This window comes from Lacerta agilis, chromosome 8, assembly GCF_009819535.1.
Source record: "Lacerta agilis isolate rLacAgi1 chromosome 8, rLacAgi1.pri, whole genome shotgun sequence".
NCBI lineage: Eukaryota > Metazoa > Chordata > Lepidosauria > Squamata > Lacertidae > Lacerta > Lacerta agilis.
This window is the reverse complement of record NC_046319.1, coordinates 68155485-68183059: the sequence shown is the minus strand read 5'-3', so window position 1 is coordinate 68183059 and position 27575 is coordinate 68155485. Positions and strand designations below refer to the sequence as shown.

The 27575-nt window shown below is 48.1% G+C and overlaps 2 protein-coding genes and 1 non-coding gene across 3 annotated transcripts in view; 1 reads left to right on the top strand and 2 right to left on the bottom strand.

The window, feature by feature from the left end:
- The first annotated feature begins 1002 nt into the window (after positions 1-1002).
- NFKBID (NFKB inhibitor delta) lies at positions 1003-13345 on the top strand. Its single transcript, XM_033158704.1, has 10 exons — positions 1003-1009; positions 2859-3157; positions 3508-3719; positions 4356-4461; positions 6796-6942; positions 8206-8257; positions 8392-8537; positions 9383-9499; positions 10966-11130; positions 11697-13345. Exons 1-10 carry the CDS (start codon positions 1003-1005, stop codon positions 11760-11762), a joined length of 1317 nt encoding a protein of 438 aa, XP_033014595.1. The 3' UTR covers positions 11763-13345.
- A 2055-nt stretch (positions 13346-15400) lies between these two features.
- The window catches only part of NPHS1 (NPHS1 adhesion molecule, nephrin), a 45478-nt gene continuing 33303 nt past the window's right edge, over positions 15401-27575 (bottom strand). The window contains exons 22-29 of the mRNA XM_033158095.1: positions 26553-26734; positions 25487-25543; positions 23004-23126; positions 22167-22191; positions 21350-21440; positions 20107-20209; positions 17146-17267; positions 15401-15742 (exon numbers count right to left, since the gene is read on the bottom strand). Coding sequence (XP_033013986.1) covers positions 15614-15742; positions 17146-17267; positions 20107-20209; positions 21350-21440; positions 22167-22191; positions 23004-23126; positions 25487-25543; positions 26553-26734 — 832 coding nt within the window. The 3' untranslated portion in view covers positions 15401-15613. The remainder of the gene's footprint in view (positions 15743-17145; positions 17268-20106; positions 20210-21349; positions 21441-22166; positions 22192-23003; positions 23127-25486; positions 25544-26552; positions 26735-27575) is intronic.
- TRNAT-GGU lies at positions 25313-25386 on the bottom strand. Its single transcript has one exon. It is a non-coding gene; the product is annotated as a tRNA-Thr (tRNA).

Sequence of the window (27575 nt, the reverse complement as noted above, 5' to 3'; positions counted from 1 at the left end):
ATAGGAATGTAATCTAACTTGGCAAATCATTTTTAATGATTTCTATGCAATTTTACACACATTTTACTTACCAAGCAAAACTAAATTATATTAATTTAACCAAAATATATTTTGAATTCCCAAGGCATGTTACAATGTTTTAGCACCATTCATTTTTGGAAATTTCAACATGCCCTAGTGGGGTACGTCTGTATGGCTTGGCAAAAATGGCCCCATGGGCCAAATGGTCAGGCCTGGTGGGGCTAACTAGGCTGCAGCTTCCCCACTGATGAAATAGACCAAGGGTCAGCAACCTTTTTCAACCATGGGCAGTTCCACCGTGCCTCAGACCATGTGGTGGGCCAGACTATATTTTGAAGGGGGGGAAATGAACGAATTCCTATGCCCCACAAATAACCCAGAGATGCATTTTAAATAAAAGCATGCATACTTCTCATGTAAAAACACCAGGCAGGCCCCACAAATAACCCAGATATGCATTTTAAATAAAAGGACACTTTCTACTCATGTAAAAACACACTGATTCCCAGACCATCCACGGGCCAGATTGAGAAGGCGATTGGGCTGCATCCGGCCCCTGGGCCTTAGGTTGCCTACACCTGAAATGGACACTCTGAAGGTGGGGTGCTTGCATGCTTTTAGGAAATGATCTGATCCCAGGCTAGAGCTGTCCTCCTCTCGATCCTGACAACCCCATTTGCTCTCTCTGCTTTCAGGTTGCAAAGTTCCACGCAGCAGTTTAGCACCCCAGACTGTGCGGGAATTACTGGAACAAAAAAGACAACAGCAGACGGTCCTTGGCCGCAGCACTGGACCCCAGGTGAGTCATCCGCTGAAACCAGTTGCGATTGTTCCTTGCTTCCAGCAGCCCCTTCCAGCTAGATGTCTCCAGGAAACTCCCAAGCAGGAGAGCAAGGCAGCAGCCCTCTCCTGCTGTTATTCCTCCCCACAGTGGCATTCAGTGGCTGTTGCATTTGAGCACAGAGGTTCCCTGTGGCCACCATGACTGGTACCTGTTGACAGCCTTCTTGTACAATGAATTTGTATCAGCCTTCGAAGTTAGGGTCCATCACCTAGGCTAGCTGCACCTGGTTTGCATTCTTTGAGACGAGGGCTGTAGCCTTGTGTTAGAGCATCTGTCTTGCATGCAGAAGGTCCAGGGTTCGATCCCAATTAAAATCCCCAGCATTTCCAGGTTGGGCTGGGAAAACATCCTGCCTGAAACCCTGGAGAGCCACTGCCAGTCAGTGGAGAGCTAGATGGACCAATGTTCTCCCCCCCCCCCCCATAATTTTTATTAAATTTTCTGTTTTACATTTTAGAATATTCATTTAGACAACCTTAAAATATCAATGACTTTCCTTCTTCTCTTTCCATGGTTCATTTTGCATAACATGAATCCCTGCATATTTTATATAAACTAAACCAGGGGTGGCCAACTTCCAAGAGACTGAGATCTACTCACAGAGTTAAAAACTGGCAGTGATCTATCCCCTTTTGGGGGGTTCAGGTCAAAGTTGTTGAGCTTTTTTAAAGATGGATAGCCCTGTTTTTTGGGGTTCACATAAAAGTTGTTGAGCTTCTTTAGGGAGGAGGAAAGCAACACTGAGCTTTTTTAAAGGAAGGAAAGCCCTTTTTTTGGTGGTTCAGGTCATTTTAGGGGTGCAGGGCAAAGAAGTTGAGGTTTTTTTAGGGCTGCCAAAGTTGTTTAGCTTCTTTGGGGGGGAGCCACTTATCTACCAGTGATCTACCACAGACGTCCAGTGATCTACCAGTAGATCACGATCTACCTGTTGGACATGCCTGAACTAAACCATTCAGTATTCCATTATTACATCCATCAAAACTTATTTACACTGTTGAATTTATCTTAATGCTGCCCATGTTTTCAAATATACACAATTTCCCCCCATATATTCAATAAATGTTTTCCAGTCTTCTTTAAACGTATGTTCCTCTTGTTCTCTTATTCTATATGTTCCATCAGTTTAAGTTGCCATTGTTTTTTAGCTGGGACTTCGCTCATTTTCCATTTGGGAGCTAACAAAACACGGGCCGCAGTAGTGGCATACATAAATAACCTTTTGTGACACCTGGGAATTTCAGTCTGAATTCTCCCCAACAAAAAGGACTCTGGTTTGTTTGTTTTTGAAAAGTACTTTTAAACATTTTTTTTTAATTCATTATGAATTATTTCCCAATACTCTTTTACCCTTTTAGAGGTTCACCACATAGGATAGAACGTATCCCAAATGTTCATTCGCATGGTCCCCAATTCATAACGTGGGAAGAAGCCACCTTCTGCTGAGTCAGAACATTGGTCCATCGTCCATTAGGACCATTGTTCTGACTCAGCAGAAGGTGGCTTCTTCCTGCGTTATGAATTGGGGACCACGCGAATGAACATTTGGGGTCAGATTAAGGGGCAGCCTAGTCTAGGGTGGCGGCCATAGCACGTCCAGACGCAATGCTTTATTACCTTTACCAGGATCATTACTGATCCTCTATTTTTACTCTTCCTCTGCAGGTACCCCCAGGAGTGTTCGAAGTCAACCGAACAGGTGAGTGGATATGGACACACTGGGATAGTTTTCTTCCCCCATAGAGTCGGTGCGCCTGAAATGACTACTAACGGTCTGTCTGCACTGGTGGAGGCAGTATGCTTCTGTGTCCCAGTTGCTGGAAACCACAGGAAGGGAGAGGTGTTCTTGCACTCGGGTCTTGCTTTTGGGCTTCCCACGGGCATCTGGTTGGCCCCAGTAAGAACAGGATGCTGGACTAGAGGGACCACTGGCCTGATCCAGCAGGGCTCTTCTTCTGCTTCTGTATTCTTTGCTCATCTGAGTCCCTCTTCCTAGAGCCCCCCAGAGCAACCGAGGGAAGAGGACCTACTCCAGGACAGACTGCCGCTCCCGAGTACCCGGCCGCGTCCTTTCCCACCTGGCAGCCAGACACCTCAAGCCAAGCAGCCTTCCCTGCCGACTGCCACTACCAGCCAGTAGACCCCACCAAGAACTACCTCCTCCCACCTCCAGGGCCCCAGTATGGCATCATGAACCCCTTTACTTCTTTGGAAGCCAGCGTTTATGGGCCGGCAGGACCTAGTCCCACCGAGGCAGTGTACAGTTCCAAAATGGCGTCAGCGGTGGATTATGAGGTGAATGTGGAATTATGAGGGGATGTGGGTGGGTGAGGAGTGGCTCAAACTGGAGACAAGGAAGGGGCTCATGCTATCATCTCAATCTGTTTTTTAAACAGCAGTTTTCCTGTTCCAAGGAAATCCTTGGGAATGTATCTCCATTCCCCATTTGTGGAATGATTGCCCCAGGGAGGTTCAGAGTCAGAAGTTGTTTCCAAGCCTAATTTTGGTGGGAGGAGGGGGCCCTGGAAATGCCAGGAATTGCCTCTGAGAACATATATGTGCCCCCATTGCCAACCCTGATGTATATCTGTGGGGAAAGATTGGTAATATTGCAATGCCTCCTTACCATGGTTTCTTCCACACAGGCGGCGGTCTCTGAAACCGGGCCTTTGGACCTCTTCCCCGCTCCTGGGGGTGTCTGCCTGCAGCAAGAACTGAACAACCCCTGCCTCCTTCCTGAGGAGAATTTCCCAGCCTCATCCCTGGAGGTGGATCCAGGGGAACTGGCCCAAGCTCGGGCGGAGATCCGGAATACAGAACTGCCTCTTCTGCTACATCAAGATGAGGACGGAGACACGTAAGTCTGTTGCCGGTGGTGAGGGCACTGATTTCCCCGCCCCCGCCCCCAGGAAATCGCTTTGAACACCATCCCACTCGGATGGTCACTTTGTCCCCTTCAAAGTAAGGTGGTTGTGTGTCCTATTTTGTAGCAAATAGTCCTCTGTCTGGCCCAGGGTCACATTCATTAAAAAAAAATGGTTTCCCCCAAATAATCATGGGAGTTGTAGTTTGATATGGGTACCAGGAAATGCAGCTGTAAACTGCAGTTCCCATGATTCTTTGGGGGAAGGCATGTGCTCTAAATGTATGAGCACATGTGGATATGACCCTAGTTGGACAGATAAAGACGAAGAACCCTAAGAAGGAAGACTAGGGAAATTGCCCATGAACAGTTAAGTGCCTCTGAGCAGGTATGCCTCAGCACAGTCTTCCCCTCTATGGTGAAATGTACTCTATTTCTGTTTAGAGGGAGAACCATTGGCCCATGTGAAATCTATGGCTGAGCAGGGATCAGAACCAGGGTCTCCCTAGTCCTAGTCCGAGACTCCAGCCACTATGTCAGGTGGTTCTCTCGCTGTATTGCCAGGGGAGAAGAGTCTTGTCTGCCGATCACCAAGTTCTTAAACTATTCCTGTGCCCCTCTCCTCTCCAGGTTTCTGCATCTATATGTGGCCAAAGGACACCGGCCACTGGCATATGCTACTGCTGAGGTATTCCGGGAGTGTGGCCAGCTTGATGTCAAAGAGCACAGGGGGAAGGTGAGGATGAGGCCTGGGCTTAATTCTCCTTGCATGGAGAAGGCACATGAATATCTTTCTCCAGCTGTCTCATAGGGTTGTCTCCAACTAAGTCCTAAGCATAGAATCATAGAATTGTAGGGCTGGGAGGGACCGAAACAGGCATCTAGTCCAACCCCCTGCAATACAGGAAACACGGCTGAAGAATCCCTGACAGATGGCCATCCAACTTCTGTCTTAAAACCTCCAAGGAAGTAGAGTCCAGCAGCTCCCGGGGGTGTCTGTTCCACCATCAAACAGCTCTTCCCATCAGAAAGTTCTTCCTATTGTTTAGTCAGAATCTCCTTGCTTATAATTTGAATCCAGCATACTCATCTGAAATTAATGGATCTAAAGACAGGCTTGTCACATTAATTTGAACGGGTCTACTCTAAGTAGGACTAGCATTGGCGACAGCCCTATAGCATTTAGAATTTATTTCATAAGCTACGTATTTGCTATGGAATATATCCAAGGTCAGTCAAATGCCAGTCCATGGAGTTATGTCCATTCATTTCAGAGGGTCTACTATGAGTATCTTAGATGAATATCACTCTATTCTTTCCTACAGGTATCCAGGCAACCTGTTTGTTGTAACTTTCACTTATTATTCTGACTCCTTTTCTTGTGTATGTTTTCAAATGCATTTACTCTGCCATTGTAACAGTATATGTACTTAATTTATTGTTCATACATGTTTAGAAATTCAATTTATATTCTCTGTTATTCCATATTGCATCCCGCTGTGACAGCTATTTTAAAACCCATCAGGCAATTTATACAATAAAGGGATAAAAACTAAATAAATGTCAAAGAAATAAACAACTACCTCACATTTAGAAGACATCTGAAGGCAGCCCTGTTTAGGGAAGTTTTTAATGACTGATGTCTTAATGCCGGCTTCCTCAACCTCAGCCCTCCAGATGTTTTGGCCTACAACTCCCATGATCCCTAGCTAGCAGGACCAGTGGTCAGGGATGATGGGAATTGTAGTCTCAGAACATCTGGGGGGCCAAGGTTGAGGAATCCTGTCTTAATATATTTTTAATCTTTTGTTGGAAGCCGCCCAGAGTGGCTGGGGAAACCCAGCCAGATGGGCAGGGTATAAATATATTATTATTATTATTATTATTATTATTATTATTATTATTATTATTATTATTGTTATTATACAAACTTCCCCTCCCCCAGCCCCCCAGCTCTTTCTCACGGTTGTGCCATCCAAGCAACCTATCAAGGCAATCCTAGCCCTACTCTTCCCCTTGCATCTAGGGCTGTCAACTTTCTTATAGATGATCCTTTCATAGCAGTGATCGGCAGGTAGCAATGGTGTGTCACCTGGTGAAAACTGCTTCAAATCAAGCTGCTGCCAATAGCCTAGCTATATGAGCCGGTTGAAAAGATCATAGAATCGTAGAGTTTGAAGCTACCCCGAGGGTCATCTAGTCCAACCCCCTGCAATGCAGGAATCTCAACTAAAGCAACCTTTATCGTTTGCTTGAAGCACTTGGAAGTTGCTTTGTCATGTCTGCCTCTTGAGATGTTCAGGGCTGCAGGCCAATTCAGTCTTTTTATTTGTGTCGAGCTGCTCCTGAGGAATAAGATTGTACCTCAGGGTGGGGAACTGAAGGCTCGTGGCCCAAATGCAGCCCTCCGGGCATTTTTGTCTGTCCCTCAGAAATCTCCCCAACCCGCACCTCCATCTTTGCACCCTGGGTGGGTTTTTTTTCTTGGTGGTGGGAGAAACCCCAGAAGATGAGTAGAACGAGGGAATATTGGAGGGTGAGGAACGAGGGAATATTGGAGGGTGAGGAACAGGGGCAAGCAGAACAGAAACAGGGAGGGTCCCTTGGGACTTGCTGTAGGCAGAAGGAGGAAGAGATCTGACACATAATTAATTAATTAATTAATTAATTAATTAATATATTTATACCCCGCCCATCTGGCTGGGGTCTCCCCAGCCACTCTGGGAGGCTTCCAACAAATATTAAAATACATTAAAATATCACAGATTAAAAACTTCCCTAAACATGCTACAAAGGTGATATTTGCATTCATTGCTCCACCCACTTTTGCCTATGGCCCCGCCCACAATTGGCATGTGGCCCTCAGAAGGTTATCCAAAAGGAAATGTGGCCCTCAGGCTGAAACAGGCTTCGCATGCCTGGTGCATATGCAATGAAGTAGCTGCCAACTGCTGCCTGTCACCTATCAACTGCTGCCCTAGATAGCTGCCTAGAACCAGGTGCCTGGCAAGGCTGTGCTCTGCCACTCCCAGCCACAGCCACTCACTGCTATTCCTCTCTGTGTGCCCAGACTCCTCTGCTAGTGGCGGCTGCAGCAAATCAGCCTGGGATCGTGAAGGACCTGATTGTGCTGGGAGCGGACGTCAATGCTGCAGACCAGAAGGGGCAGACTGTGCTGCACCTTGGCGCCACCTATGGGCTGCCCAGTGTCATTGAGGTGAGTGTCCCTACTGCATGGCCAATATTTAAGAATGGTGGGAGTCGCTATCCAACAATACCTGGAGAGCAACAAGGGGAAGGGCGTAGCTCAGTGGTAGAGCAACTGCCTTGCGTGCAGAAGGTCTCCGGTTCAATCCCAGGCATCTCCCAGTATGGCTGAGAAATCAGGGGCATAGGAAAGGGGTGCGGGGGGTGCAGTGCAACCCGGGTGTCATCCTTGAGGTGGGTGACAAAATGGCACACCACAGGGGGCAGCACTTACCATGGGGCCTGACCTTCAGCACGTCTGAGCCACATGTCTCTCCTGGGAGTAACGCAGTGGCATGGGGACCCGTGCTGCCTGAAACAGCAGTGTGGGGCTTGTGTCTGCCAGGCGGACTCCGTGGGCAGCTCGCTACGCCGCCCCTGTGTGGATTGCCATGCCACCCCCGTGCGTGACTCGCCCTGCTCCCGTGCGCGGATTGCCCCATCCCCGCCGCTGCAGGTGCCAGAGCAGCTAGCTACCCCCCTGTAGGAAATATTCCCTGTCTGGAATCCTGGAGAGCTTCTGATAGTCACTGCAGACAATATTAATGGCCTGATTCAGTATAAGGCCAGCTGCCTATGGTCCCCATCTCTGCTAGCAAGGCCGGGCCAGCCCTATCATCAGGCAAAGTGAGACAATTACCTCAGGTGGCAAAAGCTCAAGAGCAGCAGTCAGGCCATTCCTTCAGAGCACCCAGCCGCCACCAACTCCAACTCCCATGAGCCAGCAGGGCCAATAGTTGGGGTTGGTGGGAGCTGGACCTCATGGTGCTTCATCGCAGAGTTCAAATTGCAACAGCGTTTCCGTCATTTGTTGCTTTTTATACTCCTGCAAATGTTAGCAGCACAATAGCACACACAAATGGAGCAGGCCAATACTTCCCCCATCACTTGACCTCCACGCATGGGCAATGGGTATCCGATAAAATACTATTTATTTGTTTAGGAGTATTTATAGCCTGCCTACCAACTGATGTTCTTGAGGCAGCTTACAGTGCCTTTAAAACACAATGAAACAGGCTGTGATGCAATAGTCACTACAGCAGGGAAAAGGTCTATATATTTATAGTCATCCTTTTCCTGCTTTCCCAACAAATGCTGTTGAAGCAGCTAGGCGTTAGAGCCACTCGGTCCATGGCCTGGCCAACATCTACTTGCTTGGCTTTCGTTAGGTTGGGATTTAATCTGTTCTAAGCACATGTCAGAATGACGATCTCTTTTCTGGATTCTTTCCCAGGCCGTCATGATGACTGGTGTCCCAGTCAATGTCGATGCCAGAAATTTTGAAGGTAAGATGATCGCTGTATTCCCAGAAACATTTTCAAGTTGAGAATGCATAATATTGGGGTGGGGGGTTGGGGGGGAGTGGTACACACTGCTAATGTGTGGATCTTTGACATCCCTTTCTGCACTGTTCCGGTAGGTCTGACCCCCTTGCATTGCGCTGTCATAGCTCACAATGCTGCCTTCCAGTCCCAAAGCATGGATCCGTTGTCTCAGCAGCAGCTCCAGAACTTCCTGCTCTGTATCCGCTTGCTCCTCGAACTCGGGGCCAACTACAAGAGCCAGGTAGGTGGGTGGGTGGGCTCTGAGGAGGAGGGGTTCCTTCTTCCCAGGACAGCAGACCAAGGTGGCCACTTCTGCACCAACCAAAAAGAGGGCAAAAGAAGGAAGACATAGCAAAGGATTTGCAACATTTGGCTATTGTTGCCACAATTAAAATAGAAAAATAGATGTTGCCATTGTGGGGAAGAATGTGACCATGCAATGTGTGTCACTCAGGGTACTCTGTCATCCTCCAGATGGCCTGTTTATTGAGCATTTGCACTGATTTGTTTGCACAAAGCTTACACGGAGGTTAGACTATGACCTGTCTTTACTGGAAATTCCTTCTGATTTATTTAACAATTATCATTATTCATTTGCTAGTGTTTTCCCATTTGTTCCTCTCACACTTTTCGGTGACTTTCCTCATCACTTTCCTAATTGCAAAAAGTCTTTTTTAAAAAAGTGGATTTGTTTCACCTGGGCAAGAAAATGCTTTAATTCACTTTAATTGCATAAATCTAGATTTCTCGTGTGCACTTGAAGCTCTCCACTGACATTATGGCATACTGACATTATGGAAGCATTTCTAAACAGGACTGGCAAAGTGCCTTACCCTGAGTCAGACCGTTTGTTTGTCTGACTCAATATTGTCTACACTGGCAGGCAGCTGACTCTCTAGAATTTCTCTCCCAGTCCTACCTGGAGGTACCAGGGATTGAACCTGGGATCTTCTGTATGCAAAGCAGATGTTCTACCACCCAGAACGGTTCAAAGATAAGACTCTCTTTTGTGATTAGCCAAGAAAGCTTGGCCAGCCCATCCTGGAGATAGCATCTGGCCTCCTGACAGTTTCCTCCCTTTTCTAGGAACTGAAGAGCAGCAAAACCATTCTGCATTTGGCCGTCCAAGCTGCAAACCTGCCTTTGATCCAGTTCCTTCTCCAGCTGCCTGAAGGAGAACTCCAGAACTTTGTCAATATGAAGGTGTGCTTCTTGGTTTTCTCTGCTAGGGGGCGCTGTTGCCCAAGGTTGGGGATAGAAAGGAGTTTTCCCCCCCATTATGGTGTTGTTGTTTTGTATCATGAAAGGCAGAAGGGTGGGTAGAACTGGTGGCCCTCGGAGAGCAGATCAAGCCTGTTCAGCACCTTGCAACAGTGGGCCCAGCTCTGAGAATCAAATGTCATGTGAGATCATTTGGACCGTAGCAGCTGACATGCAGGTTTTTGTCTATGTCAGTCGCAGCTTTGGGACCTTAGGAAAGGGAGAGGGAAAGTTTTACTTTTCCTTCCTCCCTCTCTCCCATGGTCCCGATAAAGATGATCTCTCCAATGCTGCTGTTTGCATTGTGAGGGGAGCATGTGACTCTTAATCGCAGGGTCATGGGTTCGACCCCCACGTTGGGCAAAAAGATTCCTGCACTGCAGGGGGTTGGACTAGATGACTCCGGTGGTCCCTTCCAACTCTACAATTCTATGCTATTGATGCCAATGGATGCTTCCCTTGAAAAGCAAAGGGGAATATTGGGGAGGTGATTCGCAGCTGCTGTAGCCCAAAGGCTGCTCCAGCTTCCCCAGGACTGATCCTGAGTAGCACAGAGGCTCAGCTAAAAGGGGAGAGGGAGAAATGGCATGTTAAACAAGTGTGCTGCTGAGGTGCCTTGTTCCTCGGGGATGTAAGAAGTCATCCTTTCCTTGGAAGTCAAATGGAATCCATTTTGGAAGTCAGTTCAACTTCCAAAACATTCGGAAACCAAAGCACGGCCTTGCAGGACACAAAGGAAACACAATGCAAGTGTTAATGTAATGTAATGTAATCAATTGCGTGCCATTTGTGGACTGAAAGCAACAGGAAACAGCAAATGCCCATTGTATTCACTGGACTGAGTTCCATTCTGGCCATGGGATGAAGGAATGAACATCGGCAATTTCTGATTCCATTTCTTTCTTCGTCAGAATTCTCTGACATGTCCGTCAGCATTTTCTGGAACTTTGGAGACAGTTGCAATGGACCTGAGGAACTGCCTCAACCCACACATCCATGCCCAGCAATTGTACTCCCCAGGTGGGGTACTGCTGAGAATACCACATGCCCCAGAGATGAGATGAGTGTGCCCTAGAGACCGGGATTTTAGTGTTGCAGCTCCAGCCGCCTGGAATCAGTTATTAGCCGAAATCTGGCAAACACATAGCCTTTTAGCTAGGGGGCTATTGAAGACATTTTTTTTCCTTTAAGAAGCCTTTCCCAAAGTGTGATGCAGTTGCTTATGTAAAAAAAAAACAATAGTTGCACAATGGTATAAATTGCTTTACTGCTTTTAGCATCGCTGAGTTTGCAACCTTTTTCCATTTTGTCTTATTTTATTGCACACTGCTTCAGTAAGTTTTGGTTAATAAATCTGCAATAAATGAATATTATGCAGGCTAACTTGGAGGGGAAATCTCTGTCCTCAGGCCCACGGGAACACCGCCTTGCACATGGCTGCTGGTCTACATGGGCACCTCTTTCAGGAGCAGATTGTGCGCCTCCTGCTGCATCACTGGGCTGATCCGAGTGCGCGGAACCTGGAGAACGAACAACCAGTTCACCTGTTGGCACCAGGCCCAGCGACAGAACAGGTCAGCTAGGGGTGGATCTATAGTTGGTGACAGTGGGAAGGGGGAGCTAAATTTGGTTCACTTTGCATTTTCATCAGGACCTACCAAATTTGCAACACGCAGCTCAAGATACAGCTGTCCTGAGAAATTCACACTTCCCCGAATTCTGCGATGCAGTTCTCCAACCTGCTCAAAAAATGCATATGTTAAGTGAAAGGAGGCATTAAAAAATTGTGTGATTAGAGGAACTAACGTACCCTGAAAGAAATGCATGAGATTTGGGGAAATTGCTTGGGAAGAAATGTATATGCTGAATAAAAATCGCCTACAGGAATGTCTGCATTAGGAGAAATGCATACTAAAGAAGCTGATGAATTCTCAAGTGCACTTGTTGCAAAATAAAAAATAAAAATAAATCAGTAGACTGATGCAAAAATGTGGAGAACTGAAGACTGGAAGGATGAGAAGCTGGGAGAAACCAAAATGGGCAGATCTGTTCATCCCTAGCTGCATCGGGGCAGAGAAGAGCCCAAGAAGGAATAGCTAGCCTTCATCTTTGAATGATTGTTGTCTCCTTCCCTCTGCAGCTACGCCTGTTGCTTAGGAGCCGCCGTTTGGGCCCTGGACCAGCTCATCTCCCCTCTTTCCCATGAAGACCGCCTGTCAAGCTAAACCCCTCAGCAGAAAACCGTCTCTTTTTCAGCCACCCAGGAAGTGAAGGAGTGTCAATTTGGGGGGTGTTGTTGTTTATATTGTTTTATCTTATGTGACAAGGAAACTTTGCCTTGTGCTGCCTGTATTTAACTAACTTATTGGATAGGGGGGAGGGTGTGCCTGACTTTCCTTGCTGATGCCGGCCAATAGTCTATCCCCAGTGGCGCCGGATTATCTCCCACTGCAGGTGACCCACTGCAGTGCTGGCAGTGTGGAGGGCTTTGACTTCTCCACTGTCTCTGGATCCTTTCAGCCCCAGGCTAGTGAGCAGGGAGGGAACAAAGGTACTCTTCCACCACCACCCAGCACCACCGGGCTCACCCTCATCAGCAAGGAAGCGGTTCAGGCTCTGAGTGCGAATTCTGTCAACCAGCTGCTTCCCCCACTGGAGTTCTAAGTGCTCCTGTTTGGTATCCTTGCATGCAAGGGAGGGGGAGGCAGCTGCCAGGTTCGCCCCTCTCTATCCTCTTAGCTGCCGCAAGTATCATTTCTGTGAAATGGACTTTTGTTATTGAACCATATTGGTTTTTGGCAAAATTTGGATCATATAGTAGCACAGGGCTGGCCTTTGCCGGAGGAATTACTTCGGTGAAACTGAGTTGCTGTTTAGGCCATCTCTGGTGTGATCCACTTATTGATGCTACGTCTTAAAACCTAAGAAAGTTCCTCTAACTTTTTAATTCAAAGAATTGCACAGAAGGGGGAAAGGAAATCCCACTGGTTGGAGCTTCTCGCAACTGTGGCATGGGAGTGATCTTCCAAGCCGCAACTGCCGAAATTGCCCCTCCTGTGCAAATCTTAGGACACGGGCGACTACCTTGTGGCACCCAGATGTTGTTGAACCACCACTCCCATGAGCGGAGTCCAGCCTGGCCAGAGATCAGGGATGATGGGACTTGAAGTTCAGCAACATCTGGAGGGCCGTGGGTGTCTCGCCCCTTGCCTTCGGGTATTTCTCTACAAAATTAACCGGCTTAATTGTTGTTCCTTCTCTCTCCACAACCGGGGAACCCTTGGAACTGTAGTTCCAGTGAGTGGTCTTTTAAGAGGAGCCTCTGCTCCTTCGCCCAAATGACAGTTCCCAGGAGTCCCTGAGGCGAGGCAGGAGCTGCAACAGTTAAGCCGGCCTTGAAACAACGTTGTGGTAGAGAACTGCCCTCTTAAGAAGTCAGAGGTGCCCTCTCAGGAGATGAAGTTGGCAGCCGACTTAATTGCACCTCAAAATAACCTGAGGCAAATGACAATATGCACACTTTTTCAGTGCTGCCCCTCTGACGCTTGGAATCAGTCTGGAGGCCCTCAGGCAAGATGGGGGCCTTCCGTATTCTAAGCTGCGGGGATAAACACTGCGTGTTTTTTCTTGATTTAGGCTCCGGCCTGCGATGCACCCGCTCACAGCATCTGTGCGCAGAAACCTGTAGCCAGGTCTCCCTGGCTTAATTGAGAGAGCTCTGTGTAGCTCACACTCTTATCTCTGGCTCATTGCCAAGGAAGCAGTCTCTCTCTCTCTCTCTCTCTCTCTCTCTCTGTGTGTGTGTGTGTGTGTGTGTGTATGTGTGTGTCTCCATGACTGCATCAGCTTGTATCCCCACAAAGTGGGGAAATTAACACACCTCCCCTTTCTTTTTCTATCCTCCCCACCCATCCCATTTCTTGGCGGTCTCGCCTTATTAAGCCATGCCGTCCCACCAATTCCTGCTCTCCAAAGCTCTTTGAGGAGTTTGACTCTCCCTTCTTTTCCCGTTGCTGGGTAGGGAGAAATCAGATCCAGTTTGCATTTAAAGGCAAACCAACCTAATTCGCCACCTTCAAACGTGAATGAACTGCAAACTAATGTGGAAATACGAAGAACTGAACTTCAGGTGGGGGGGGGAGGGAAGAGAAACCGAAATGAGTAGATCAGCCCATCTGCAATTGCCAGACACCCAATCCAGGCTCCCTGGGATTTCTTAACTGTTGTGAAGAAAGGGAGAATTCAGGCAGTTGCAGCTTCTGCCGCAAATTACTGTTGCAGATTCAGCTGCTGCAAGAATTATTCCTGCTCACTAACGAGGAGGGAACCCTTCCCAACAGCAAAGTGGTAGGGCATCTGCTTTGCATGCAGAAGGTCCTAGAGTCCGCCTCCCTGGAGGGCTAAAAAAAAAAATTCACCCTGAAACCCTGCAGAGCTGCTGCCCGTCACTGCAGACAATACTGAGCTGGATAGACTCAGTGGTCTGACTCAGTACAAGGCAACTTCCTATAATCTTGTGTTTATCCCTCCCCATCTCTCTCTGTCTGTCTGTCTGTCTGTCTGTCTGTCTGTCTGTCTGTCTCTCTGTCTGTCTGTCTGTCTCTGTCTGGCAACCTTTCACATGCCCTCCTCTGTGTTCAGCTTGATAAACACTCCAAGCTTGTGCTAATGGAATATTTAAATGGAGGCAAGGACATGCCAGGGTTTATGATGAACCATATGTTATTGGAACAGAAGCAAGCTAATTGTGGCAATAAAGAAGCACACTTTTTAATCTTTTCCACTGTCTCCGTCTCATGCTGCCTACACTCCGGCCCCGGTGCAGAACCTGTGAACCCATCGGCACTTGCCTGCCTCCGCTTTTCTCTCACTGCCAGCATCCTTGAACCACTCAGCCCCACGACCAAGGAAAAGAGGCAACAGAAACACAAGAGAGGGAAGGGTTGAGGTCTGCTATCAGAAACGACTTAATGCCACGCAGCCAAGCCCCAGATAATTTGTTCATTTTACTAGCAGCCATGTACCTGGTGCTTCTCAGAAACCCAGAGAACGCGCGGTGTGGCTTTGAAATCAGTGGTTGAAATCAGGGCAGGTTTGAATGGATCAGTCCCAGGCGCGCCAACTCTATGAGGCCGAGGTGTCTTTGTCCCCCTCAATATTTGTTGGCAGGGGACCGGGTCCCCTCAAGGTTGAGGGGGCGGAGGAGGCCGGACACAGGGAGGAAGAGGAAGAGGAAGCTCTCCGCAAATGAAGAATGCCAGGAGCCAGGCTAAGGGTCTGTGGAGGGAGCAACTAAGGCTGCTAGCAAGGCAGGGGGCATGTCAGGCAGGAAGCCACTGCCGCTGGAGAGCAGCTGTCAGGGCTGTGGGGCCTTATCCTTCTGAAATGTACCTCTGGGATGTGGGGAGGCTGAGTGGAGCTGAGGTGGCACTGCTGCTGCCCGCATTCCCCCTCATGGCTGCAGGAAGGGGAAGCTACAGGGGAAGCAAAGGAAGGTGGCATGTCCCTGAGGAGGTGGCAGAGATAGCCAAGGAGTGGCAAGGGAGACGGAGGCACGTGTGGGGTGGCACCTTCTCTCCTCAGGCCAGGTATGGTGGCAGTGGCCTCCTTTGGACAATGTAACAGTCAAACACACGCAACACATGCTGGGCCCCTACAGTATTGGGCATAAGTCTCTTTTCAGTCCACCATCTTGATTCAAAATGGCACCCGATTGTATCCAAACATAGATAAAAAGCTGCTCTTTGATCTCAGAGCCATCATCTGAAATTGGGTTACGGTATCTTCCAAGGTGTCCAAATTCATAGCGAACAAACAAATCACTTTCAAAAATATATGGTAGATTTATTTATTGCAACCTTTCCTCCAAGGAGTTCACAGTGGGTGGGTGCATGGTTCTTTATCCCCCTCCTCATTTTATCCTCACAACAACCCTGTGAGGTAGGTTAGGCTGAGAGACGATGCCTGGCCCAAGGGGTCACCCAGCAAAGCTTCATGGCTGAGTAAGGATTCAAATTCTGGGTGACAGATCAGAAGAAGCCTTGCTGCAGCTTTTGCTCAGACCAGCTCCCCTCGTTGCTCAAAAGGCAGCTCCCCATCCAGGGGCAGAAAATCTGCCACAGGGTCGTAGACCTGTGTCACTTCCGCATAGCCATCCACTGATCTTCTGCTTCGCTGATAAGCACCCTAGACATAAGGGAAGAAAGACCTGCTGAGACAATGGGCGGAGGCCAGAGGTATCAATGACTCATCACCACTGTAACTAAATGGAGCCGCCATGTGTGGAAGCACTCTACCTCTGAACACCAGTCACTGAGGCCAAACAGCAGGAGGCCATTGCCTACATGTCCTGCATCTGGTTGGCCCAGATTGACAAACAAGAGCTGGACTAAATGGATTCTGGCCAAAGCCCCAGCCCCCATTCCTTTAATGAGAAAGGGCACGGCTTGGTGGTAGGGGATCTGCTTTGTGTGTTCAATCCTGAAATAGAAAAATATAGCAGGTAAAATATCCCTATGGATAGCTCAGTCAGTAGAGTGTGCGGTTCTTAATCTCAGGCTGTGGGTTCAAGCCCCACATTGGACAAAAGATTCCTGCATTGCAGGGGGTTGGACTAGATGGCCCTCATGGTCCCTTCCAGCTCTACAGTTCTAGGATTCTAATCCCAGCCATCCCCAGGCAAGATGTGGCAAGACTCCTGCTTGAAAGCCTCGAGAGTGGCTGACTGTCAGTGTAGACCAAGAATGTGGAACTTGTGGCCCTCCAGGTGCTCTTGGACTGCAACTCCCATCAGCCCCAGCTGGCATGGTCAGTTTTCAGGGATGATGGGAGCTGTAGTCCAACAACCTCAAGAAGGCCACATGCTCTCCATTCCTTGCACTGACCATACTGAGTTGATGGACCATTGGTCTGACTCTGTCAGAAGCAGCTTCCTAAGGAGGCAGGGCTATAGCTCAGAGGCAGAGGGACCGTTCTATGTGCAGAAGGTCCCAGGCTCCACCGCTGGCATCCCAGCTAAAAGGACCTGGGGTGGTGGGAGAGACCTCTGCCTGAGATGAATCACTGCCTGTCAGAGTATGCAGTACTGGTCTGACTCAGTATAAGGCAGCTTTCTATGTTCCGGAACTTGTTTTTCAATCTGAAAAAAAAAAAGTTTGTGGAGTCCTTTTTTCTACCAGTCCAGCAGCTGCCAGTCTACTTCCTCTTCTCATTGGGCAAATCTGGTTGCTGGTAGAAAGGTCCCAAATTCAATCCCCGGCATCTCCAGATAGGGCTGGGAGAATCTCCTGCTTGAAACCCTGGTGAGCTGCTGCCAGTCAGTGTAGACAACACTGAGCTACATGGACCAATGGTCGAACTCAATACAAGGCATCTTCCTATCTTCCTGTATGATATACATGGGGCTAAGATGGGCCACTCTCTGACTTCCTCTTGGGTGTCTGTTTTTAAATGAGGAAGGTGGAGGAAACAAGGGAATCCATGACTCACAATGAAACATAAAAGAGGGGACAAGTCCAGTGGACTAGGTTCAGAAGGAGAGTCCATTGTGACTCCGCCCCCACCGTTAAACCTCTTCCCCAGGTACTCACAGCATACTCATAAATCCACGGTTCCTCCTGAGGGTACCATCTCTCATACAGAGGCTTCATTTCTTCATACTGCCGAGGCAGCCTCACTTCCTCATACTCATGCTGACCTGGAGAACCAAGCCCTGTGGGTGCAATATCAGGGTTTGCCGTGATGAAGGAACCCTGCCTTCAGGGACCTGAGATTGTTCCTCAAGAGCGGGGGTCTGCAACCTGCGGCTCCGGAGCCGCATGCGGCTCTTTTACACCTTTGCCACGGCTCCGGGGCGGATACGCCTGTCCACTTTTCCAGCTGGCCAGTGGCAGCGGCCGCCCTCCAGCTGGCCGGTGGCCCGCCCCCCAGAGGCTGAGGGCGCTGCTGCTGTGCTGCTCTGCTCATGCGTTGTGCCTTGTTTCTGCCAGCGCAGGCGCAGCAGCAGACAGCAGCAGTTTCCCTCCGGAGGTGTGGCTGCTGGTGTGGAGCTGCTGCTGGCTGCTGCGTCGAGGCTACGACGAGGTAGGCAGCTGCGGGCTGGGCCAGGGGCGGCGGATGGTGGGCGAGGGCGAGGGGGGAAGCCCTCTTTTTAAAAATGGTTGAGGAAGCAGCGCCTGTTTCCCTGCCGCTGCCTCCTTCACTCCTGGTTCCGCTCACAGCCTCAGACCGCGCTCTTGCGGGCGCGCGTCTCTCTCTGCCCTGGAGCAAGGCTGGGACTCACCCTTGCCCGGGACCCGCGTCTCAGGAGCCAATGGGTGCACGTGTCGCGAGGGGGCTTGGAGGCGCCTAGGAGCCTGAGCACGCACAGCAGGGACGTGGCTGCTTAAAAAGGCTGCATGGAGAAAAAGGCAGTTGTGCGTTCTTCCGCAGCAGCGCCGAGCGGAGCCGCCGGCGGACCTCACCAGGCAAGGTTAGTCGCGTCGCCCCCGCCTTCCAGGGCGCAAAGCTGGGCTGGCTGGGCAGAAACCGCCGTCGAGCTCTCTGCCTGCCGCGGGCGGGGGGCTTTTTCAACCCCCCCAACGAGTCCCTTGGGGTAGGGGACTGGGACTGGGGAGGGGGAGTCCTCTGCCGCTGCTTCCTCAGGTGTGTTGCTTAGGCTGCCGGGTGGAGCACGGGAGCGCAAGTTGGCCGCCTGCGCCACGCCCTCCAGCTGTGGCCTCTCCAAAGTGGCCTCTCCAAACGTGCGGTGCAAAGAGCGGTGCCTTGGCTTTGCCCCGGTTTGGTTGGGCAGCCTGTGGCTGGAGGAGATCGGGGGGATTCCTCCTCGGCGGCTGAAAGAGGGGCTTGTTCTCCCGCGCTTTCTTTTCTCCCAGTTCTAGGTCACTCGACCCACAATAGCACTTCTTTAGTCTCCTTGCCGCACGCGCTCTGGCAACTTTTCAGGCTCCGGCTTGCATAAAAACTGGGAAAGCTTTCTCTCGCTTCCTTCCCCCCTCCCCCTCTCATTTCCTTCCCCCCTCCCCCTCCGATGGTGCTCTCCAACCACCTACCTGCTGGTCACGAGTTTCGCCACCCCACTCCTTGGAAGGGTTTCATTAGTGGAGCTGAGCTTGTCCCCTGCTGAGGTAAATGACTTATTGCTCTGCTTCGACCGGGGGGTGGGGTGGGTGGGCTGGTAAAGAAAACCAAACCTGCGTAACTTATGCAGAGGCAGAATTTACTAGGTGGGGGAGAAGCCCCTGTCGTGACTTCCAGGCGTTTGGAAGCACGGACAGCCCACCAAAAAGAAAACTTGTGAAAATGCTTCCTTCACGAGGACAAGGAGTAATAAGGGTGGAGATGAGCCGAAAGTCCAAAGGAAATGAATTCTTGAAGTGGGAGGATGTACTACGGGAGGCAGAATAAAGGGCTGGTTCTCACAGAGACATGGGTAGGAAAATGACGCCCCAAAAGGTTGCAGTTTTTCCTCTGTCCTGAGTGTGTGTTAGGGGAGCCTTGACAAAGCACCTGTTGGCGTGGAAGAGAGGAGTCCTAACTTGGATCTGTGTTCATGTGCAAAATCTATCGCCATTGTCATTAAGGGGGCAGGGAACTCCCCTAAAAAGCTTTGAACACTACGAACTACTACAGCCACCTGTATGCAAGTCAGCACAAACATCACAGGCTTCTCTGGTGCAATTCTGTGCTTTATTTAGCAAGAGAGGAGGTTGGAAGAGGTGAGCATAGCCTCTGGTCTGGAATATTAAGGGTAAAAGACACTAGCATTATTGTAAAAGCCAGCAGTCTTCAATTAGACATGGGACAAACATTTAACACAAGAGTGCAGTTGAGGACTCATTTTTTTAAAAAAAAACAACAAATCAAATATTTGTATGCTGTTGCAACCCACCTTGGATCAGGCTGTGACCTGGTAGTGGTCCCCAGGGTGGATAAAAATGAATGATTTTTAAAAAAAAATATATCATTTTTTTTAAATCAGATTTTTTTTATTTAAATCGGATTTTTTAAAATTTAAATCGGATTTTTTAAAATAAAATGCAGCGTTATATTTGTTTTAAATGTCGCAATGTTTTTGCAGCTCCCAGTTTCTTTTTTTTCCTTCGGAAACGGGTCCAAGTGGCTCTTTTTGTCTTAAAGGTTGCAGACCCCTGCTCAAGAGCAAGGATAGGGAATCTCTGGGCCAGGGGCCAAATGCTACTCTCTGCCCAGCCCTTAGAATTCTCCCCAGGCCCCACCTCTCAGTGCTCCTGCTTCTCCCCCACGAGCATTTTGCCTGGTTGGAATGTGTCTTTGAACTCTGATCGTTTCTCTTGTTTGTTTGGATGAAGACAGTGAGAGAGTGTGTAGCCTAATGCACAAAGGCAGAAACTAAGTATGCTGCTTCTCCCAACACTGACACATGGCCCACGGAAAGTTGCCCAGATGGGAATGTGACTTTAATGTTGAAACAGAGCACTGATATTTGGGATTTGCTGCAATTCCAGATTATGGTACTATGGCCTAGAGGGAAAAGAGGGCAGAGGAGAAATAACATGTCAGCACCTGCTCACCTGTAACACTAGCATCCATCTCGCTGTCAGTGTGGCGGCCTAGCTGGGACCAGCGCCTTGCAGTAGCTGCAGAGGCGGTTGATGTTGTCTTGGGAGAGCTGCCCTGCAGAGAGAGAGAAAACCAACCAGTTCTATTCCCAGGAAAAAGGACTATATCTACTGCCTGTATCAGGTCCACTGACCCCCATCCATTGTCCCTTCTTTGGCGACTTCTAGCCATCTAACCTACACATAGAGGACTTCTCAGGTACTGGGTAGTTTTTCACTAGGAATCTATCAGAGCCCCTGTTCTCTAGATGTTTTGGGACTGCAACTCCCATCAGCCCCAGCCAGCACTGCCATGTCGGCTTGGGTTGATGTGAGTTGTAGTCCAAAACATCTGGAGGGCACCTGGTTGGCAAAGGCTGGCCTATTGGGAGATGACTATGTTTAGTATGAAACTATCCTGCTGCATTTTCTACCCTACAGTTTTTTGCCTGTGTCCTCCTTGCAGCTGCAAGGAACAACGTATGTAACAGACCTTTGAATCTGTAAGTAAAATATTTTAAATTTACCCACACACGGGTAACATACATTTAATTACCTCCCACAATTTATGCTAAACTTCACTGGCTGGTGTAAATTATAACTATTGCAGAAATTGGATTGACTGATGCACAATTCTGAAGTCCCTGTAAAACTGACTGTGCATTGTACCCAACTAAGGGTGGAACCATTGAAATGAATGGGCCTACATTGCTCATGTCCATTAATTTCAATGGGTCTACTCTAAGTAGGACAACATTGAACACAACCTTGTTGCACAACACTGCAACATTTACTTTTTCAGGGGCTGAAGCCTTGATGTTGAATGGGTGTTACCAGTGAGCAGATCCAGTTGCCTTTGTTTCAATGTCAAGTTTGCCTCCCTTGGGGAAAAAACAGCAAACTTAAAAAGAAACACTGGGAAGAAAGGATAGAGCTGTTCCCCACCCCCACCCCTGATGGATTTATTTTTCTTTGTGGTTGTTGTATTCCTGGACTCTTGTTGCCATGGTTGCTGCCTTTTGTACAGTACCAGCTTCTGCACCCATGCATCTCCAACTGCAGCTTGGTCTGCAGACCACAACAGGCAGTCTATATCCTCTGTATCATGAAAAAATTCACCTACTAATCTCAGCCAAGGAAGATATTGCTGAAGGCACAAGACTAGACCTGGCTGGGTTCTTTTCACAATTCCCAGGCCCCAGAGAGATGTGCTTACCTCTGAGCTGTGCTCCTCCAGCTGTGCTGGCCGCGTGCCGAGTTTCAGCCACTTGCTCACTGCGTAGTTGTTCCCAAATCTCACCTTTCCCCTGAAATAGCAACAAGATTCTGGGGAGGGTGGTCAACTAGGGTGAATGGGGAATGCCCCACCAATCTCAGTCTGCCCTCAGTCAGCCCCTGCCTGTCCGTCTTACTTACAACCAATCAGAGGGTGGCTCTTCCTCTCATTAGCTCCACCTCCAACTCTCATTGGCACTGGATCAACCTACCATTGGTTTCAATGCCTTCAAACCTCCGAGTCCTATTGAGCCGCTAGCTACCACTCAGTACCCTATAAGCCTTTTCAGGCTATGGCACTGGTCAAAGCAGTAGATTTCCCCTAAAAGTTTTTTTTTGGGGGGGGGGGAGATCTCCCGGGCCTTTAACAGCCCCATAACCAGGAAAGAAAATTGGTCAGTGCATTGTCCCTCCAGACACACACAGCAAGTGGACGTGCTGCTGTGAAAGGTTTCACCTGAAGAGCTGTTCGGCGGTGGAGACTGACTCAAAAGTTGGTGGGCTCTACTTCACTGGAGGCATTTAAAGCAGAGGGTTGACAGCCACCAGTCTGGGATGCTCTGGTTGCATCCTGCATTGCAGAGCCTGAATTTAATGGGGTTAGGCCAGATGACTTTCACATCCCCTTCAAACTTGATGGTTCTAAGCAGCTTCTCTTAGTCTCACAGTTGCTACATGTGCAAAAGATAATTCGGGGGGAAGTGGTGGGCACTGTTTTTTCCTATGGCCTCCTTCCCTCCTGCCCAGTTAATACTTACTTGACTTCTTCTTGGGTTCCATCAACTGCAAGGAGAGGGAGAAACAAAAGAAGGGTCATACAAAAGCGGGCTGTGGGTGGGAGTCAATGGAGTCCAACACTGTGCAAGGAGTAACTCCCCAGTCAGAAAAAAGGTACAACATTAGGGGGAAGGGGGTTAGTTTAGAGAAAATGCACATAAGGGAAAAGGATGGGGAGAAATTGGATTCAGTTTGCATCCAAAGGAAAACCCAACTAATTCACACTTTCTGAAATTATCCCAAAGCAAAATGTAGCCATTCTTTGACATTCACCATTCTCTGGATTTTGCAATGCACCACGCAGGGCATGTGTGCAAAAATGCATGCATTGATGCAAAGTGTGCGCACAATGCATATATCCGTGAAAATAACAGATGTATTATTTTAGGGGAAATTCCTTTGCAAAAAATGTGTATCTCAGGAACAAGATGCGTAAACACAGGTGTCTATTCATATAAATTCACACTAAAATGCTGACGAATTATCATTTGGGCTTTAAAATGACATCACAAGCTGATGTGAAAACAGGGGGAGCTGAACAGAAGACTGGGAAAATGAGAATTGGAGAGAACCTGAAATAGACAGATTCACTCCTTGCTACTTAAGGTGGGACATGATAGAAGTGTATAAAATTATGCGACGGCATGAAAAGTGTGGATAGAGAGCAAAAACCTCTTTCATGTTATTAGAACTGGAGAGCCACCCAATGATTCTGAATTTACCTTCAGTGCCCAGTGTTTCCAGGGCTCTCATGCAGAGAAGACAGTGTGAATCTCCCCGTGCCCCATTCCTTAGTAGTGAGCTATGGGTCTGCTTACCTTTGAGAGTTCGGACCTGTCGCCGGCAGAGTAAACAGCCCAGGAAGGACAAGTTGGAAACTATCAGAAGAACCCCTAAGGCACTGAGGAGCCCAACAAGAGGAAGAGGCAGCAAAGGGCTCGCTGGGGAAGAATGAAAAAGTTTTAAAAGTGAGGCCACAGAGGAAAGCAGCTCCCTTGCCACTGCCATGCAGAAGAAGAGAAGAGTTTGGATTTGATATCCCGCTTTTCACTACCCGAAGGAGTCTCAAAGCGGCTAACATTCTCCTTTCCCTTCCTCCCACACAACAAACACTCTGTGAGGTGAGTGGGGCTGAGAGACTTCAGAGAAGTGTGACTGGCCCAAGGTCACGCAGCAGCTGCATGTGGAGGAGTGGAGACGCGAACCCGGTTCCCCAGATTACGAGTCTATCGCTCTTAACCACTACACCACACTGGCTCTCAATCCTTCTCCTGCAACCAAGGGAAAGGACCCCAAAATCTTGGAACTCCCCCACCCACCAGTTAGAATCTCCTTCCAGATTCTTAAAAGTCAAGATTAATCCCACAATAGCCTTTGCTGCGCACAGCAGATTTGGACAGAACTGTTAGGGCCAGCTGTACCATGAGACATGACTCGGGCAGCGTATCACAAGGGATGGAACAGGCTGGGAGAAGGCAGAGATGTCCCATTGTCATGTGATGGCCTTGGGAATAGTTTTACTGCAGCCTTCCTGCTGCCTGCCCCTGTTCCTCCCCCAAACCTGAGTGTCTCATATACTCCAGCTGAAGAGAGGGAGAGGGTACAGGTTTGAAAGAAAAACTTTTCTTTTTCTTAAGGGAAATTAAAACTACACTGGTTTGCAAAGTGGTGTGATAATGCACTAAGTGATACAAGTGGGGAAGAGAGAGAATTTTGATTTCATTTGCATTTCAGTGAGAAACTGCCTGCATACCAAAATGATATATTATAGAAAAGTGTGCATGTAAATGCATATATTCATGAAAGCACATACAAAATGCATTGTGTTTGGGGAAATCACTGGCAAAGATGTGTAGGCTGGTTAAAACCGCATACAAAAATATGCTTGCTAGGGTTGCCGTATTTTGAAGAGCCAAAAGAGGACACATTTGCCGACTTCTACTTTTAACTATGGATTGCTATGATGACTCTCAACTTACACACCTGCTCAAAAAGAGGACGTGTCCAGGAAAAAGAGGACATATGGCAACACTATGAGAAATCTGCACTGAAACCCTTACACATTTTCACGTGGAATTTAATATTTTTTTTAAAAAAAAATCTTAAATGGCTGCAGACAGGTGGAGAAGTACATTTAGGGTCAGAAAAATGAGAAACAGAGAGAAACCAAAATCAACAGATTGATGCATTCCTAGTGGTAATTGACTAATGACTAGTTTATCATTAAACAAAAGTTTCCAGCTGGTGCCAGCGAGGAGGTTTGCCAACTGACCATACAGTCTGGTGTGGCCTGCTTCTGTGCTTTTAATCTGTGCGTGACCTACAGAAATTGTCACGTGACATTTTACACAGTAACGGAGTATTATCATTTGCTAATGTCTACAGTTCCCATGACTGCCTGGGGGGAGGGGAGCAGGTGCTGATGAAAACGCTGGCAAACCTACCCAACATACTTGCATTTCCACATCCCGCACAGTAGACTCTGATCAACCATTGATCCATTCTCTGGCAAAAGCAACCAGTATAAAAGACCGAAGAGTGCCTGGAAAATGCAGTCTCCCTGCAGTGCAACAGGCTCACCGCCTCGAGCGTATTGATGGAGCGTGCACATCAAATGGAAACTTTTACACATTCATTGTGCAATAAACTAAATGTGCCAGAAGCCATATGCAATCGACAATCAAAGCTGTTTGTACTCGGTGCCAAAAAGAAACCGAAAGCAAAATCCAAATTGCAAAGAGAGGGAGAGAGATGACCTGGGAAAAATATCAGTGTTGTGTCTTTGCAAATTTTCTATTGTTCTGCTTCTATACTAAACACTGGGGGCATCGCAGGGCTCAGGCTTCAGCTGCTAATCTCTTCTCTCACTCAGGCTCCCTTTGCATTCCCAAATATTCCTGTGTATTACCATTGTACAGCAAACCTATCTCTGTAGACTAGAAACATAGGTTTGCATCTGTTGTTGTTTTAAGGAACACACTGGTTGTTGGGATACTGACTGCTGTGTCACACAACAACATTTTGACTTGAACAATTCAGCAATTATTAATAGATAACTAGAGTTGGAAGGGAACCTGAGGATAATCCAGTCCAACCCCCTACAATGCAGGAAGATGTCCCTTACAGGTGTCCCTTACAGGAATTGAACCTGCAACCTTGGCGTTACCAGCACCACACTCTAACCAACTGAGCTATCCACACATTCAGCCCTGACTGCAACAGAGCATCAAGGCAGAGAGGACAACAGCAGGAAATGGCTCTCTCAATAATATGGACTTGTAGTTGTTAACATTTTTTGTACCTGGTTCAGGTAGAGATGGCGTTTTGGGTTCTCTGTCAATTGTTTCTTCCTCACTCCCTAGAAGAGAACACATTAAACCACGATGGAACATAGCGTCCAGATTCTGACAGCATCAGAATGGGACAATTTACCCAATACAAGGATGGTCATATCAATGTGATGCTATAGGCTGGGTCAGGAAGGGTAAGCAAAATCCCATACCTTCAGGGGGAAAGAATGGAAATCACAGAAATCTGCCACTTTCAAGTATTTGAGTCACTGCTAACCCGCTCTTCTGTTGTGACCCAGCTCTACAGCATGCTTAGCATAACAATTATTCCAGGATCATTTTGCCATTCTGTTTCTCACTTATTACATGCTTATACTTTCCTTTAGGAATTCAGAGTAGTTTACCTGACTCCCTCTCCACCCCTTCCCATTTTGTTATCCTCACAGCAACCACAAGAGGCAGGTAAGATTGAGAGAGCAACTGGTGCAAGGTCAGAAATTATATCACTGGGCAGAGATTTGAACCTGGATCTCTCCAGTCCTAATGTAATGCTCAGCCTACTACACAGCGCTGCCTATTGCTTCTTGAAGTGCAGGGCACTGTTAGGGAGTCATTCATCCAGAAAGTGGGAGCATGCGCAGCTTCAGCTGGAAGCGCTGCTAAAAGGAGGACTTCCGTTTTCACTATTTGCAGACGACTGACCAACAAGTGCTGTCTGCAAGCTGCTGTATCATGACTGCCGATAGACTGTGTCTGCCTACATTGTTGCTAAAGAGAGAGAGACTAAAACTTATGCCGTTACAGCTGTTGCTATAATGATTGTAAACAGTGCCACCGTGATGCGTTTATGACCCGTCAAGCAATAAATCACTTGACTGAGTTTTACGGCGTCTCTGAGTGTTTCTTCTCAAGGTGTAGCTTCAGTTGCTCACCACTGCTTCCAGAAACTCTGCTAAATGGTTGAAAGGTGCCTTCACACAAATATACTCACGCAGCGAAAGTGTGATTGAATGTGACCTTGAATAGCCACACCCTTGTGCTGGCTCCATCCTTGCTAAGCAGCAAGGTGCTCCTTACCTGTAGTGGTGACACTCAATCCTGCCCCACCATCAGCAAAGTCACTTTCACCAAGGGCATTGCGGGCATTGACGGAGACATTGTAGATGGTGTTTGGGCGCAGGCCCATCAAGGTGAATGCAGGAGACTGCGGTGGGAAGACATCCACATACCTAAAGCTGGGAGCCGCTGGCCAGTGGTACCTAGATGGAAGTGGGCAAATAAGAGGCGCAAGTGAAAAGTGGCATTTAATGTCCAACATCCCCATAAGAACATAAAATCAGCCTGCTGGATGAGGCCTCTTTTCAAAGCCATCCGAGTTGTCGGCCATCACTGTCTCCTCCCTCCTTCCCATTGTAAAACTGATGGTGGTACTTGGTTCAAGAAACATGTTCAGGTAAGTTATTCTGCTTTTCAGACAGAGGAACACACAACTGCAGTTCTGGCTTGCTTGTCCTGGCTACCAATCAGTTTCAAACCCAACTCAAAGGGTTGTTTTTGACCTCTGAAACCTTGCATGGCTTGGGACCTCAAGGACCACTGTTTCACCATATGAACTACCCAATCCTGATGTTGATATTTAAGGCCCTTCTCTATGTGCTCCCTCCAAAAGATGTTTGGAGGGTGGCAATGAGAGAATTGTCAGTTTGCATTTCTTAGTACAGAAAGTATTGATCTGATGTGTAGAGATCTTTCCTATTCTACTTAATTCAAGCTTCTCTGTGTGAAAGAACAAGCAGAAGGTTCATTATGTTTGGGTTATTCCATCAGGGAAGCTGAGTACTGCTGGCTTAAACTGGTTCTGTTATCTCTTTGTGTCAAGGTCATGCTGACTATAATAGGCCAGAAGGAGCCTGGGTCTTCACTTACTCTTTCTTTCTATCTCTCTTCCTTCTGGTGTGGTGTTCTGTATGTAGTGTTAAGGCTAAGACTCATTATAAGTTATTGTGTTTAAGTTAAGTCTGCTGCAACTGGATTTCTTATGGACAGTGCCAATCCTGAATGTATTGGATTTGTGACCATTATGCTCATTTGCCTTCAGTA

Coding starts and splice junctions, on each gene's coding strand:
- NFKBID (XM_033158704.1), top strand. Junction 6,943..8,205: donor GGCTGCCCAGTGTCATTGAG/GTGAGTGTCCCT, acceptor ATTCTTTCCCAG/GCCGTCATGATGACTGGTGT. Junction 8,258..8,391: donor CGATGCCAGAAATTTTGAAG/GTAAGATGATCG, acceptor CTGTTCCGGTAG/GTCTGACCCCCTTGCATTGC.